At 36.1% G+C, this 17,501-nt stretch overlaps 1 protein-coding gene across 1 annotated transcript in view; it reads left to right on the forward strand.

The window, feature by feature from the left end:
• Positions 1-16,675, forward strand: part of WDR12 (WD repeat domain 12) — a 40,223-nt gene extending 23,548 nt beyond the window's left edge. Inside the window, exons 7-13 of the mRNA XM_053690937.1 lie at positions 71-116; positions 2,203-2,288; positions 3,349-3,489; positions 5,157-5,262; positions 10,822-10,954; positions 12,672-12,744; positions 15,849-16,675. Of these exons, the coding sequence (XP_053546912.1) occupies positions 71-116; positions 2,203-2,288; positions 3,349-3,489; positions 5,157-5,262; positions 10,822-10,954; positions 12,672-12,744; positions 15,849-15,926 (663 nt within the window). The 3' untranslated portion in view covers positions 15,927-16,675. The remainder of the gene's footprint in view (positions 1-70; positions 117-2,202; positions 2,289-3,348; positions 3,490-5,156; positions 5,263-10,821; positions 10,955-12,671; positions 12,745-15,848) is intronic.
• The last annotated feature ends 826 nt before the right edge of the window (positions 16,676-17,501 follow it).

Consider the following 17,501-nt stretch of genomic DNA (forward strand, 5'->3'; position numbering starts at 1 on the left):
TCCCTTTAAATAATAGTAGTTAAGCTTATTATGAATTTTAACTGACCCCCTACTTTTTTCCTCCCCTCAGTTCTGCAGTGGATCGTGGGATAAGATGCTGAAAATCTGGTCAGCAGGTAGGCTTCTTTATACAATACTAGTCCTAAAGCCTGTGTTTTTGCAGTACAGCGGTCCCACCCCTTGCGCTCTCTCTCGCCCCTCTCTTTTGCTCTCTCTCTCCCCCCTCTCTTTTGCTCTCTCTCTCCCCCCTCTCTTTTGCTCTCTCCCCCCTCTCTTTTGCTCTCTCTCTCTCTCCCCCCTCTCTTTTGCGCTCTCTCCCCCCTCTCTTGCGCTCTCTCCCCCCTCTTTTTGAGCTCTCTCCCCCCTCTTTTTGCGCTCTCTCCCCCCTCTTTTTGCGCTCTCTCTCCCCCCTCTTTTTGCGCTCTCTCTCCCCCCTCTTTTTGCGCTCTCTCTCCCCCCTCTTTTTGCGCTCTCTCTCCCCCCTCTTTTTGCGCTCTCTCCCCCCTCTTTTTGCGCTCTCTCCCCCTTCTCTTTTGCGCTCTCTCCCCCCTTCTCTTTTGCGCTCTCCCCCCCTTCTCTTTTGCGCTCTCTCCCCCCTCTCTTTTGCGCTCTCCCCCCTCTCTTTTGCGCTCTCTCCCCCCTCTCTTTTGCGCTCTCTCCCCCCTCTCTTTTGCGCTCTCTCCCCCCCTCTCTTTTGCGCTCTCTCCCCCCTCTCTTTTGCGCTCTCTCTCCCCCCTCTCTTTTGCGCTCTCTCTCCCCCCTCTCTTTTGCGCTCTCTCTCCCCCCTCTCTTTTGCGCTCTCTCTCCCCCCTCTCTTTTGCGCTCTCTCTCCCCCCTCTCTTTTGCGCTCTCTCTCCCCCCTCTCTTTTGCGCTCTCTCTCCCCCCTCTCTTTTGCGCTCTCTCTCCCCCTCTCTTTTGCGCTCTCTCTCCCCCCTCTCTTTTGCGCTCTCTCCCCCCTCTCTTTTGCGCTCTCTCTCCCCCCTCTCTTTTGCGCTCTCTCTCCCCCCTCTCTTTTGCGCTCTCTCTCCCCCCTCTCTTTTGCGCTCTCTCTCCCCCCTCTCTTTTGCGCTCTCCCCCCCTTCTCTTTTGCGCTCTCCCCCCCTTCACTTTTGCGCTCTCCCCCCCTTCTCTTTTGCACTCTCTCTCCCCCCTTCTCTTTTGCGCTCTCCCCCCCTTCTCTTTTGCGCTCTCCCCCCCTTCTCTTTTGCACTCTCTCTCCCCCCTCTCTCTTGCGGGCTCTCTCCCCCTTCTCTTTTGGGTGCTCTTGCCCCCCTCTCTTTTGGGTGCTCTTGCCCCCCTCTCTTTTGGGTGCTCTCGCCCCCCTCTCTTTTGCGTGCTCTCGCCCCCCTCTCTTTATCCCCCCCCCCCTCTTTAGAGCTCTCCTGGCTCGGCAGTTGGCCCAGCCTCACGCCTGCCGGCCACGCCCACGTTGCACCCGCCCTGCCACGCCCACTCCACCACACGCCAGATCAGTTGGAAGGCCAGGTGTGTGTGTCCTCGCGCGCAGTCTCTACTGCGCATGACAGCTTCGGACAAACACACTTGGCCTTTTATTATATAGGATGATGATTTGCAGAACCTACATATTAGTAAATTGTTGTTTTCATTAATATTATCAACACGTGTCTCAGTTCTTTATTTTATAACTTATAGTGCATGACATGGGAGCGATTGCAAGACAATGTTATTGTTGCTTTGTGCTAGTTAAAGGGACACTGAACCGACATTTTTTCTTTCATAATTCAGATAGAGAATGCAATTTCAAGCAACTTTCTAATTTACTCCTATTATTACATTTTCTTTATTCTCTTGGTATCTTTATTTGAAAAGCAAGAATGTAAGTTTAGATGCCGGCCTATTTTTGTTGAACAACCTGGGTTGTTCTTGCTGATTGGTGGATAAATTCACCCACCTATAAACAAGTGCTGTCCATTGTACTGAACCAACTCCTGGCTCCTTAGCTAAAGATGCCTTCTTTTTAAACTAAAGATAGCAAGAGAGCGAAGAAAAATTGATTATATGAGTAAATTAGAAAGTTGCTTAAAATTGCATGCTCTATCTGAATCACAAAAGAAAACATTTAGGTTCAGTGTCCCTTTAAATAAAGCTGATTTCTCCAATAAACCCTGAACCGTGAAAACCTAAAACTAAATGATGTGCTTTTTTTAGACATTTATGTAATGGGCTCTCTGTCTCTGCAGTTCCATCTGAGGAAGAAGATGAAGTTGAAGAGACCCCAAACCGTCCTAGAAAGAAACAAAAAACGGAACAGTTGGGACTAACGAGGGTAAGATTTTACAACAATCTCATTTTGAAGAATACACAGTGCTTTTGGTTATATTGTTTAGCTTTATTTCAGAAACATGTAAAGGCATTCTTTATAAAAAGGGATTTGTCAATACCAGTAAGATAGCAAAGTAAAATCCTGATTAACATTTATTTGTTGCTCATTAATATATTACTAACATTTTCACAAATAATTTAAAGGGACATCTAACTTAAATATATATCTATTCTCTTTATAAATAATACAATGCAAAGGAAAAGTCTGTAAACATTAAAAAAATGTTGTATGAAGAAAGTTTAAAGTAACATTAAACATCTTTTTGGTTTTATGTAAAAAAAAAAAAAATGCTTTGTCACGTAATCCCTATAAAGGCCAAAAAGCAAACTCTGTGACCTATTCTTTCAAAATGCAGCTAATTGTCTAAACCATCTGCGTTATTTGCAGATTACAGAATCTGCGTTTTGGCCTCCCAAGGGAGCCTGGTACAAGCACAATTTTTACTCAAGAGCAAGAGTTGTTAAAAGCAGATTTAATAATTTGAAACTAGTGGGGATAAATATAACAATGAAGGGAACTGAAATATATAGGACACAGTAATATATCTGTGATCAGCCGACAAATCATATAGAGGAGTTTGCTTTCCTTCTCAGGATTATTATGGTTTTGTCTTTGTATCTGTTTGTTTCTAAATGAGAGCGTTTACTAAGGCTCAGATACATGATTTATTAGTGAATTATTGCTCTTGTATTTCCTACTAATAGAATATACCTTAAGTCTTCTTTACTGCAATTTCTTCAGTAGATGTACATTTTTAGATTCCTTAATAAAGATCCCACAAATATAAAATGTTTTGTAAATGGAAATAGTGTTTAAGATGTGTGTGTGAGGGGGATTTTTTGTTTAAAATGCTACCGTGATATTGGTAAAATAGGACTGAAAAAACAAATTTAAACTTGCCTTGTAGAATTTCTAACACTACTATTTGTTTCTTTTAAAAATAAAAAAAAAGTCAATTTATGAAAGTTTTTAAAAAAAATGTATAAAATATTTCTATCTGCAGACACCTATATTTACTGTCTCTGGACATACGGAAGCCATTTCTTCTGTACTCTGGTCAGATGCAGATGAGATCTGCAGTGCATCATGGGATCATACAATCAAAGTTTGGGACATTGAGACAGGGAGCAATAAATCCACATTGGTAAGTTTATGTGCGTGTTTAAGTTGGAGCACCGTGTAGCCAAAGGGGAAAGTCAAATATAACCTTTCATGATTCAGATAGAGTGTGCAGTTTTAAACAGTTTCCCCATTTATTTCTATTGCTAAATTTGCTTTGGTATCCTTCGCTGAACCTTTATATAACATTGCTATGAACATTGTTGTAAACAATACTGACAGATGGCTAGAGACATGCACGCTCCTGAGCTCACCTGAGATTACTCTTTAACAAACAACCAAGAGAACTAAATAAGTTGTTTAAAAGTACATGCTCTAGCCAATCCATAACATTTTAATTTTACTGTCCTTGTAACATTTATTTTTTAAGGTTTTTTTATTTATTTATTTATTAAATTAAACTGCAGTATAATTTAAAATACGCTCTTTTAAAATGCTGTTACAAAAATGGGCCTAATTCTCCCTTTAACATTTTTATTTGATTTTGTTTGATCACAAAATAATTTTAGCTTGCAAATTAAAAAAAAAAGTGTGTTGTACTGACCTGAACTAAAGTCTGGAAACAAGGTCAGTATATTAGCTCACTGTTTTTTTTTATGAGGAATCTGGTTTAAATTAGGATTAAAGGGACAATCTACAATAGAATTTTATTGTTTTAAAAGATAGATAATCCCTTTAATACCCATTCCCCAGTTTTGCATAGCTAACAGTTATATTAATATATATGTTTTACCTCTGTGATTACCTTGTATCTAAGCATCTTCTGAACACATGACTTTTTATTTATTATCTATTGACTTGCATTTAGTACTGTGTTGTGCTAACTCTTAAATAACTCCTCGGGCGTGAACACATTGTTATCTATAAGGCCCACATGAACTAGCAGTATCCTGTTGTGAAAAGCAAATACAAAAGCATGTGATAAGAGGCTGTCTATAGTGGCTTAGAAACAGGCAGAAATGTAGAGTTTTAAATATTGTTCTAAAGTATATTAATATTTCTATCAATGTTGGTTGTACAAAGCTGGGGAATTCGGTGGTAAAGGCATTATCTATCTTTTTAAACAATAACAATTCTATTGTAGACTGTCCCTTTTAATTTTGACAAAAAACGGTCCTCATAAGGTTTGGTTCAAGTTAAATAACATAAAAAATCAGATCGTTTTTTTTTATGTCGCCCCTAACAAAGTTGTTTAACCTTACTGCAATATGCATTCATGATTTTATTTTGCCAGCTCTTCCCATAATTTAACTCTGAAAATTGTAGTGTTTCAACTGCCACCTCAAAGACTGGAGTGCATTCTGTGGAATATAGAACCTTGACACTCCCACATGTTGCACAGTGATTGGTTGATGCTTGCAGGGACATGTCTATATTTGTTCCTAATTGACCACAGCAAAAGAAGTAAGGCACACAACATTCAAAAGACTTTTCAAGGGATGTGTCCAAAGACTGCAAAACAATGTGTTGCTTTAACTAAAATACAGTTTTAAATGTTTTTAAAACATTTATTTTAAATGCAGATCTTTTGCACTTCAGTGATTAATTTCTGATGCATAAAAAACAGTTTAATGTCACTTTAAAACATTCATACATTAGTCTGCTGCATAAAGATGGGTTAAAGGAAAACCTGGAAAGTCATAATATCTATAACTTGTGTTTGTATTTATTGGTATCATTCTTTTCTTGCAGACAGGAAATAAAGTATTTAACTGCATATCCTACTCACCACTATGCAAACGGCTTGCTTCTGGAAGTACAGACAGGCATATCCGTCTTTGGGATCCACGAACCAAAGGTAACTAACCAGACAATGATTGCAGAGGATACTGTTTACTGGTTAAATATGAATTGTATTCAAACTTGGGGGTCAATTCTAATCCTTTAGAAAAACTTATCTAATGATTTTCTACAGAAAATTATCAAAATTCTATGGGGAAATTTGTAGATAAGTCATTTTGATGTTTTTTTGGATTGGAATCAACCTCTTTGAGACTGTGTTCCCAACACAAAAATGTTCCTGTTAACCCATAAAGAACTACATTACTCATCCACTTTTAGTGCGTATATGATTGACAGATTTTTTTAAATAATTATTTTATTTTAAAGGGATGGTTTGGTGGTGCACCCATTAAAAAGGTCCCAGAGAGAACACTGTAAAAATCAAAATTAAACTTTCATAGTTGAGATAAGAGTGTGCAGTTTTAAATAAATTTCCATTTTAATTATATTATTTAATATATATTTAATTATTTTAATGCTGATTGGTGGCTAACACCTATTTACCTCTTGTCATTGGCTAGCTCCCAGTAGTGCATTCCTGCTCCTTCAACAAAGGATACCAAGAATGTGAAGCACATTTGATAGTAGAAGTAAATTGGAAAGTTGTATGCTCTCTCTGATGCATGAAAAGAAAGATGTTGGGCTTCATGTCTCTTTTAATATTTAATTCTTACCCTCCACATAAGCACTCCTGTACAATATGCCTTATTGGATTAGGATTGGCTGCATGGGGCTCTCAACCAATCCAGAGCTCATACTTAAAAGGTATATGAAACCCAGAAATCTTCTTTTGTGATTCAGATATAGTATAACATTTTAAAAAAGTTTTCAATTTACTTCTATTATCACATTTGCTTTGTTCGCATGGTATTCATTGTAACTCAGATGTGGACTCCCTGCCCAATGTGCCTAATGGCTGCACCTCACTCACAAGGCCCACAGAAGTCCAAAGCGATTTGTCAGGGGTTGCCATGTCTCTTGGTCAGCGGAGCGTTGCCTGATATTTTGGCCCAGACCATTATTTGTTCTTATTGGTTGAGTGCATCTCATTCTGTAAATACCTCTAAACTTAATCCAGACAGCATAACATAGATGCCATGGGGCTGAATTTCTCCAGGTTTTGTTTTTCTGTGTGTTTTTGTTTTTAAGTATGGTTGTCTGCATGTTCAACAGATTTTGTTTATTTAAAGCAACATTCTTTAAAAACGTTCTTTTTAATTTGAGCATTTTATTTTTAAACTTATTTCCTTCTTTTGTTATTTGTTCAACTCCTTCAAACGGAGTAAACTCAGTTGTGCTCCTGGAACACTCCAGTTCTTTTGTATGTGGGGATACAATTGGTGATCAAAGCATACACATATATGCTTGGTTTTCAATCGCTCACTAGCTGTATCCTTGTTTGGTTTGGCATTGCAGGTTTTAAACACAAATTTAAAAAGAAATAGATTTGTTCACAAATAAAATATACTAATTTAAAGGTGCATAATAAATTACCTACATTTTGATAGATTTAAATTATTTTTTTAATAAAGTTGTATATTTATTTTTTAAAAAACAAACTGTTTTTATAAAATTAATCTTACTTTGAACTTTGCAAAATAGTTCCACAACGAGGTCTTTTAAAACACCCCAGAAATGTGTGTGTTTTTTTTTTTTTACTACATTTCCCATGTCTAATCAGCATAGCCTTTCTGATCAGATATGGGAGCGAGCACGCAATATCACGCTGTGAGAGTAAGAAGGGGAATGCCGACTGAACATGCTAGCAGAGGAACTAGTTTCCCTTAGCAACGTATATACTAGCTCTGCAAGTGTGTCAGTTTCACCAATGTGCTGTTGCAAGTTGAAAAGAATACTAGATCGTTTAACTGTTTAACCCTCATTTTAGGTTGATAATTCTACCGTATATATAATGTCAATGCAAAATAAGCCTGTAATATAAACACGTGTTTATTTAAATATATTATTATAGGCTGTATTATTATTTTGCAGATATATATATATCTATATATCTATATATATATATATATATATATATATATATATATATATATATATATATATATATATATATATATATATATATATATATACGATACACAATCTAGCTATGCGCTCTGCCTTACCCGTCCTTCACTTCCTGTTCCTTCTTCCTACGGCACAATGGAGCGTGGGGTGACGTCACACGTCAGCATGTAACTAGTGTATCCGGACGGTATCGCTTCCTTCATCCAAAAAGCAGTTTGCCCAGCTGTCTATGCTAAGATTGTCAGTCTGGTCTGATGAATTGTATCTGCTGATACACTGTGTTTTTTAAGTGAATTGTTCAATAAATATGGAAGTTTTATACTAACATTGCATCCGGACACTTTTTTTGTACATATATATATATATATATATATATATATACAGTAGAATTATCAACTTAAAATGAGGTGTGCGTGTTTATGTATATGTGTGTGTATATATATATATATATATATATTCAACTTAAAATGAGGGTTAAACAATTATACGATCTAGTATTCTTTTCAACTGGCAACAGCGCATTGGTGAGTCTGACACGCTAGCAGAGCTGGTATATAAGTCAGCATTACCTTTCTCACATTGTGATTGCAATTATGTCACCAGCAGTCAATCAACCTACTAAGTAAACACAAACGAAGCAGGTAATACAAAATCTTACTAAGAGAAAGCTCCTTTTATGCAGATCCTTATCAGCTCTGCTGTCGGGCGCTTTAAAGTTTGCTATAGCAACCATTGCTGAACCTATCACGTGTGAGCTCACACAGAGGGACAATTATTAAAGGGATGGGACTAGCGCCTACTCTATTACCCTTAGCTTGGGGGAGGGGTGTAACCTAGTGACCACCAATAGGAGTCAAGTAAAGAAAGGAGAACCCCCAAGCGCCTACCAAGCCGGAGGCAGATGGGAATAGCACTACGAGTAAGTGTACTAAAATATTAATATTTAATAACAATATCTAAAAACAATGCAAATCATGGATCCATGAAAAACAATAAAAACAGTAAAACGAAATATAAAAACAATATACAAAAATAGTCAACAGTAGATAATCAACAACAGATAATCACAGGTGTTGGACTGGGTATTGAGAGTAATCAAAAATATAGGAAATGTCAAGTGTCCAAAAATGTTCAAAAGAGTCGAAAAATTATTATAAAAAATTAAAAATTTAAAAAATTAAAATCATCGTGAAAAAGTGTCTCAAAAGAAAAAATGTGTCTTGGTGAAAACAGTCTAGTGTAATCAATACTGTGAATTGCAATTCAAAGATGAAAAATTGAAAAATAAGGTGTAAAACAAAGTGAAAGTAGTCACCCAAACTTAAATGGATATTCCTTGTAGTGATCCCACAGTGTAGATATATCCTTGAAGGTGTGAGGAGAAGAGGGGCTGTGTCCACAGGAGTGTGAAACAGGATCAGAGTCTGAACCAGATTGGCCCAAAAAACGATATCCACCTAAAAATATAAAGAAAAATATGGTGCAGATAACTTCACACAATATTACATAAATGGGAATAGGCTTACCAATACTCAGTCGACGCGTTTCGGCCCCAATAAGGCCTTTATCAAGACTCAGTCTTGATAAAGGCCTTATTGGGGCCGAAACGCGTCGACTGAGTATTGGTAAGCCTATTCCCATTTATGTAATATTGTGTGAAGTTATCTGCACCATATTTTTCTTTATATTTTTAGGTGGATATCGTTTTTTGGGCCAATCTGGTTCAGACCCTGATCCTGTTTCACACTCCTGTGGACACAGCCCCTCTTCTCCTCACACCTTCAAGGATATATCTACACTGTGGGATCACTGCAAGGAATATCCATTTAAGTTTGGGTGACTACTTTCACTTTGTTTTACACCTTATTTTTAAATTTTTCCAATTTTTCTCAATTTTTCATCTTTGAATTGCAATTCACAGTATTGATTATACTAGACTGTTTTCACCAAGACACATTTTTTCTTTTGAGACACTTTTTCACGATGATTTTAATTTTTTAATTTTTTATAATAATTTTTCTACTCTTTTGAACATTTTTGGACACTTGACATTTCCTATATTTTTGATTACTCTCATTACCCAGTCCAACACCTGTGATTATCTGTTGTTGATTATCTACTGTTGACTATTTTTGTATATTGTTTTTATATTTTGTTTTACTGTTTTTATTGTTTTTCATGGATCCATGATTTGCATTGTTTTTAGATATTGTTATTAAATATTAATATTTTAGTACACTTACTCTTAGTGCTATTCCCTTCTGCCTCCGGCTTGGTAGGCGCTTGGGGGTTCTCCTTTCTTTACTTAGCTCACACAGAGGTGCTGGATCGGCTTTTGAGTGACACTTTGCAGTCTGCACTTATTTGCAGACGCTGTGAGGAGGTAGATGGTAGGCTCTAATGCGCAGGCTCCATCTTCCATATCGGTTGTTCGACACAGCATAATTGGAAGCGGAATCAGTGATTTCAATGGGCAGTGGAAGGGATATAAATTTGTAAGACTAATATATCTTTACAATAAAAAATAAAGTGGAAATCAAAAACTTAAGAGCACAGAAACAGTCTCTACGTGAATGTATGATAGAAAATCCAAACGGTGCAATTATATGGAGGCTGCACCTTTCAACATTTTCCAAGTGCAGGGTGTCAAGCAAAGGTCTATAAATTCCGCTTACCAGATCTCCCCTCAATCGTATGAGGTAAGAATGATGCTCTGTTTTTAGAGGAGAGGAGTCTGCGTCCACCCTTTGATATCTTTGTAGTGTTGTTCTGTAATGGTGGTCCCAACTCACTTTGCAATAGGTCTTAGACGGTTTCTCCCAGGAATGGTCTGTGCAAACTGTTTTCTAAGTTGCTTTAAGTATTCTGGGATTTGTGGCACCACAGATGTAACCGTACAGCAGAGAGTCTCTGATCAGGGCCTGGGGCTTCACAAGCCGCAAAATGCATGAAAGCTGCGCAGTATGAGTTGATATCTCGGTTATATCCATCCTACAGAGTTCTTCAAAAGAGCTGTAGTGCAGGCATGCCTGTCCTTAATCTTCAGGTGCTGAGCTGTTTTTCTTGCTTGATATGTACAGGTGTTTAATCAAGACCTTTTCTTTTTTAAGGTGTGTGTTCCCTAGAATGTTCTGGTAGTGCCTTCTAATATCTATTTTCACTAACAGTGTAAGGGGTACACTGCATCATGTTTTTAAGCAGCACAATCTCCTACGCTCATCAATAGACAATTATTATTTGCATTGATTTTAAATTTGAGTTGCTTTATTACTGCGTTTGACTGTGTAGTCCGTTTATACTACTGGATGCTAGCGCTGGTGCCTTTTCTATCTTTGTTGTATAATATCTTTACAGCAGTGAGATACATTTAATAGGAGTATATTGATAACATTTGATGCACGCACTAAACTTTTTATTAACCCTTTCATTAAAAATAACTAAAGAAATGTTATGTTTACCGTAGATTTTCATTTAAACGCTAAACATGTAGTTTCACTTCATTCTTTTTTACATGAAAATAATAAAGCGGTATTGTCTCCTCTTGTAGATGGTTCCCTGGTCTTCCTGTCCCTGACATCACACACAGGCTGGGTCACCTCTGTAAAGTGGTCTCCTTCTCATGAACAGCAACTTGTTTCAGGATCTCTTGACAATATTGTGAAATTGTGGGACACCAGAAGGTATATGGCATACTTGTATTACACCTGTTAATTGATCTGCATTTCCTTATATCTGAGATCATTGTATATACAACTTCATTTCTTTGACTACAAAGCTTTTTTCTGGCCTATAGTAATTTTACTATAAAGAATGCCTTATGGATTCTTAAAACAAATTGTTTGATAAAATAGTACAGTTTGCACAACAAAAACTACAAGTATTTGAAGATCTTTGGGTTTCCAAAAGATTAGACAAATTACAATTTATTTTAGGGATCACATATTCTATAATGTAATATATTTGATAGTTTAATGCCAATTTAATGCCTGTTAGTTGTATTATGAAGATTTGTTCTGGGTACAGGTATGTGCATCAAGCTTTTCATAATTTGGCCCAATGTGATTTCAAAAGTAGCTAGCAAGGGGCTTCCTGCAAGTCACCCAAGTTGACACAGTAGTGCAGCCCTGAGTGATGGCTGTGGTGAGAACTGCTCAGGTTGCCCGTGTGCAATGTGAGGTCATAGGCTCTAGGTGGGGAAAATAGAACCAGGAAACTGCAGGTGATGTGAAGTTTTGCAGGAAATTTGCAGTGTATAAGAGGACATTAGCATGTGTGTGCCATTAAAAACACCACAATCAAATGTCATATTGATAAAGTTTGGGTAAAGCTCACTTCATCTAGATTTCCTTAAACGGTGCTGCAGAAAAACCAGGGATACTCACAAATTGTATCGATTTAAATATAACAAAAAATTTTTTTTTTTCTGACTTTTACTCTTTTGAACTGGTTTCTAAAGTTTAAGGGACATTATTTTCTTTGCCTCATCGATTAAAAAGACATGTATTAGTTTTTTTTTCTGTTTGTTTTTTTTCTATCCTTAATAAACCATAATTTTTTTCAGAGTTTAAGAGTTATGTACCTCACCACCAATAGAACTGTGGGATATATTTTTTTTCTATTCAGTGAGCATTAGAAGGGACTTTTAGGATTCTGACAGAGCATGCAATTTTAAACAATTTTCTAATTTACTTCTATTATCTAACTTGCTTTGTTCTTTTGTATCCTTCGTAGAAAACATACCTATGTAGGCTCAGAAGCCTCAATGCACTACTGGGGGGCTAGTTGTTAATTGGTGGCTGCACAAATATGCATTTTGTCATTGGCTCACCAGATGTGTTCAGCTAGCTCCTAGTAGTGTATTGCTGCTCTTTCAACAAAGGATACCAATCAAATTAAGCACATTTGATAAATTTGAGTAAGTTGGAATTTTGTTTAACATTGTATTTCATGTCCTTTTTAAATTTAAAAAAAAATTTTTTTAAACTTTTAGGTAAAAAATATTCTCACCATGTTTAAATACTGATCTTTCTTATGTAGACACAGTATTAATTTGATCATTAGGAACAACTGCTGTACAAAACTAAATTGCATTTCTCTTAATGCTTTTGTTAGGAATGGGTTTTATTAGAATGGTCTGAGAGCCGCAGTGTTTCCAGATTAAGTGTCATATCACAATACAATTTAAGAGAAAACTAGCTTCTTGTTGAGTCAGGATCACTGTACAAAATGGTCTGTTTAAAGGGCCCGATCTCCAGTGCAGACATAGGAAAATTATGTTTTGCATTAGTCATGTCTGGAACAGGGTTTCAATAAATAATCTAGCACATGCAGGGGTTAAAACAAAACCTCTTTAAAGATCTCAGTATAATATTGTCATGTTTGTGTTCTTTATTACAGTTGTAAAGCTCCCCTTTATGATCTAGCCGCTCATGAAGACAAGGTGTTAAGTGTTGAATGGACAAATGATGCGGTAAGAAAAAACGTACTAATTACCTGTGTTTTTTGTCCACCTGCAAAAAACAAATGGATTAGAAGAATTTCACTTTTTCTTTTTTTTTTTTATAAGTATTTTTTATTAAATTTTTCCAAGTTCTCCATACAAACACATGAATAGTATATGACGAACCATATAGACATCATTCCATACAATATTTCTGCATGCAGATATTTATCAACAGAGCTTGTTCCATGAGGTAATCACATCACCCCTAGATTAGTTTAGAAGAATTTTTGATGCACTTGCGTATTAAGGTGCTGAAAGGAACATTTCTGAATATTACATTTAAATGTATCCTAAAAACTATAATTTAGAAAACTTGTTTTTATAGAAAACAAATTATATGAAATGTCTTTTTTTTAATTTAATTTTTAAGTGTTTTAATCATATGATATAAAGGATAAATAACAGGTATCTGTCCATTTAAAACACATTTAAACAAAAAGGCTCTCATAAAATATTTAAAAGGACCATTAAATACAGTACAATTGCATAATTAACAAATAGTACTTGCTGAGTTTTTTTTTTCTTTCTGAATATATTTCAAAATTTCTTTTTATTTCCCTGCAACCTGTATCACGTGACGGCTATCAGCCAATTAAACTCATGTATACACTGAACTCTTAAACATACTCAGTAGGAGCTGCTTCTTCAAAAAGGTTTGACTTTAGTGTTGTTGTCCATTTCAAACCCCTGTGCTACTGGTGTATTTAGTTGTTTGGTCCTCATTTATTTATTTACAAATAAATTGTAACATTTACTGTCAGGTACCCACACAAATTATACCCCATTTTTTCAGCAGACCTAGCATTTTTAGAAAATAACTTAAAGGGACATGCCACCCACATTTTTTCTTTTATGATTTAGAAAGAGAATGCAATTTTAAACATCTTTCTAATTTACTTATATTATCTCATTTGTTTTATTCTCTTGATATTCTTTGATGAAAAGCATATCTAGATATGCTCACAAGCTGCTGATTGGTTGCTGTACATAGTAGCCTCGTGTGATTGGCTCACCATGTGCATTGCTTTTTCTTCAACTAAGGATATCTAAAAAATGAATCAAAATAAATAATGGAAGTAAATTGTAATGTTGTTTAAATTTCTATTCTCTATCTGAATCATGAAAGAAAGATTTTGGGTTTAGTGGTCCTTTAAGTTTGCAGAAATATTTTAATATGGGAAATGCAAAAAATAAAGGCCTCATTAAAAAGCTCAATAACCCCAAAAATTCAACCAATGCTGAGTGGTATTTGTCATTGTTATAACAATCAACTGGCAGAGAGCAGACACAGGACCATTCAATTAAAGGAGCAGGGTTACTGCTTTCAAATAAGGGTTCTCAAGTTTCTTTATGTATCCCTCCCCCTCGTGTTAAATAGCACTTTCAGTATTGTATTCACAGTGATCGCCTGCATCTTATAAGGGCACCCAGACTACCCTGTTTCAAATGTCCCTGTAAGTGATCTGGGTGGTGATAAATGGGCTTTATTTACAGTTTAATTACTCTCAGTAAATATATAGCACAACATGCGGTCATTATTTAAACCGCCTGCTTTTACTCTAATTTAACTTTGGAAAGTTGTGCTTTCCCTCTCCCAGAAGTGCTGGAGACCTTTCGTGTACATGATACTTTACCTGATATTGTCTGTGTGCAGTCTTGATTTTCAGCTTAAAACAGTGCTTCTGAGCTACACTAAAGTAGCAAAATTACATACATTTCCATTACACTGCTTAAAGTGACAGTGTACTGTAATGTTTTCTCCTCTTTAATGTGTTCCCAGCTGGAGTGTATTAAATTGTTTACAGATATATATTTTACCTTTATTTTGTTATTTGTAATGGTTGTTTTTGCCTGTTGTATCCCCAACTGTACTGAAAATGGTCAGTATTTGTTTCAGTAATTGTTATCATATTTAAAATCATGCTTCCAGTGTGTGTGTGTGGGGGGGTGTAACAGAGAGGTACTAAAATGTTAATTTTCCATTGTTCTCTCTAAGTATTGGTCTTTGAGTAAACAGTAAGAAATAAAATGAAGACTTAGTTTAAATAATTAGACAGAAAAGCTCAGCCCATTTTAATGGATTGTGGTTTCAATGTACAGAAACAGCTATTTCATATACAATAATATACCTATATACATTTTATACTCTGCTGCTGATATAACAACTCATTGAAAACACATTAAGGGGAAACCAATTTTATAGTATACCGTCCCTTTCGTCTGCATAAAAATACATTTGGCTATTTAGAGGAGCATAAAAGTACAAATGTGATAATGTGTTAGATTATTTTAACATTGCTTGCATGGTATGCACATTGCTCAGCAAACACTCGTACCTTTATCACAAGAACTTGTCTTTAAAAGCAGAAGTTACTCACCTCAATTTGCTTTATTAATAATAATAAATCCCATGAAGCAACAAGTCAGTGTTGTACTAATGGGATTTAGCTGAACACTTCTGGTGACAAAATGACGAGAGATGTGCATAGCCACCGATTCAACAGCTACCTAGTAGTGCATTGGTGCTCCTGATTCTGGTGTAGACTGTCCCTTAAAATGTTTATGATACAGATAGACCATGCAATTTAAAAAAATATATATATATTTCCAAATTCACTTCCATTGTGAGTCTTTATATACATACCGAGGCACTAGCTCCTACTGAACAGTATGTACATATATGCATGTTGTGAATGGCTGATGGGTGTAAAATGAAACTGGGATGGAAAATTGAACCGTTTTGAAATTTGTCCGGTAAAAAAAAATCCATTACTTGATAATGCATTGTCTTTTTATTATGCATCTGTTGATAATGCTATTCTATTATAGTCCTTCAAAGTTTAATTTTGACTTATGTCCCTTTAACTGTCTATAATGCCATATCAGTCCTGGTAATATTTATATGCGGCTTGAGACTCAAGTTTGTCATTTAATAATATTCCCACAACCCCTCAGTGTCACTACAGACTGATAATTTATCATGTGTATTATATATCAGTTGTGAAATTCTAGCTGTTGGTGCGATCGAATACATTTTCTTTTACCTCTTATTTATTTTGTTTCCTCCCTAGTTGATATTGAGCGGAGGAGCAGACAACAAGCTTTATTCATACAGATATACTGGAACAGCTTCAGACGCTGGAGCATGAAAATAGAGCAATGGATTTATCTGCATTGACCCTGGAAAGTGATTTATTGATGTTACCAGCACTAATTCTAGTGGCAATGCCTAGAAATGTGTTATTTGTCTTATTATTGAATATTATTTGTATTTAACAAATGGCAACATTCCCTTATGTCAATGAAAGAATGTATTTGTTTTAGGCATCTTATTGTATCTAAAAGGCAATTCATTTGCTTAGTAAATTGAAAACAAGTCCTTTTCATTTTTTTCCCCCCTTCTATAAAGGAACATAGTTTGGTGTAAAATAAATACTATATATGAATTGCATGGTAAGAAAAAAAAAAAAGAATCATACACTTTGCAATTCATTGACTAGGTAGGCACAGCTTAATATCAGTCTGAAATTGACCAGCGATCTACTGTAGGCAGCACTATTATTATTTTTTTACAGCAGTGGGTGGGGAGTAACGTTTTATGAATTCTGTCAGCAGTAAAATGTGTAGTAATTTTGGAGTATCTAGAGGCGAGCTCTGTAGTGACTTCCCACACCAGTGCTTGTGACAGGAGTCTTTCACGGAAGTAAAAAAGAGTTAACCCCGTCCTAAAATACAAATAATTATTAAGACAAGTGATTGTTGCGTCTTGCAATTGTAATACACCTTTGTGGGTGTGATTCTTTACTATATAATTAAATCAACTTCTAGCTTTGCATTTTATATTATGGAAGTTGGCCTATGTTTTGGACTTCTTTATAAAACAGCTATTTTATATGTGCCCACAGTGTCTTCTTGTAAATATAATTTTTTCTCAAAAGTGCCTTCACAAACCTTACATACAGGTCACACAATCTTTTGTACTGCATTGATTTTATTAACTGCGTTACTCAATCTGTGAATCCAATATACTGTCACAGCTCGTAGTTCTATAAATGTCCCTCACAATGGAGCACAGCACCTTTTATAACTTTTAATTATTGATGACCATTAAGACCCCACTTTTAAGTTCGCTGGACCATTTCATGTTGAATGCTGTTTTCTGAGAGTTTGTAACTTTGGACTGGATGTACAAATATCATCTATAGTTAGAAAAAGTGCAAAGATCAGCGCAAAATGATAACACAACAAACGAACAAGAAGCAAGGATCTCCTATTCCTCAAGTGAAAAAAATCTGCAAAATAAATAAATCTTGTTTGCACACAAAATGTGCTGAAGTGGGAATTTAGGGAGAAAAAACAAGAAAATATGTTAGTAAAGGTCCATTTTGATGAATTAGTGCCCGGTTTTTAATAAACCTATTAAAAACAAGGGCACTTTAATTCATCAAAATTGACATTTCACTGTTTTCTTCAAAAACTTACCTTTTAATCCTTAATGCTGTTTCAGCGATTCCCCCAGCCGTCGGAAGCCTCTGCAGATGTCAGAAATGACGAATCAGGCTTCCTCCAATCACAGCTTCCCCCTCGGGGGAATCTTGACCTGATGCAACAATGTGATTGGAGGAAGCCGGATTCGTCATTTTGGACCCGCTAAGATGGCTTGCGACGGGCGGAGGAAGTGCTGGATCGGCTGCCAGGATTAAAAGGTACGTTTTTGAAGAAAA

The sequence above is a fragment of the Bombina bombina genome, chromosome 1 (genome assembly GCF_027579735.1).
Source record: "Bombina bombina isolate aBomBom1 chromosome 1, aBomBom1.pri, whole genome shotgun sequence".
In the NCBI taxonomy this organism is placed as follows: domain Eukaryota; kingdom Metazoa; phylum Chordata; class Amphibia; order Anura; family Bombinatoridae; genus Bombina; species Bombina bombina.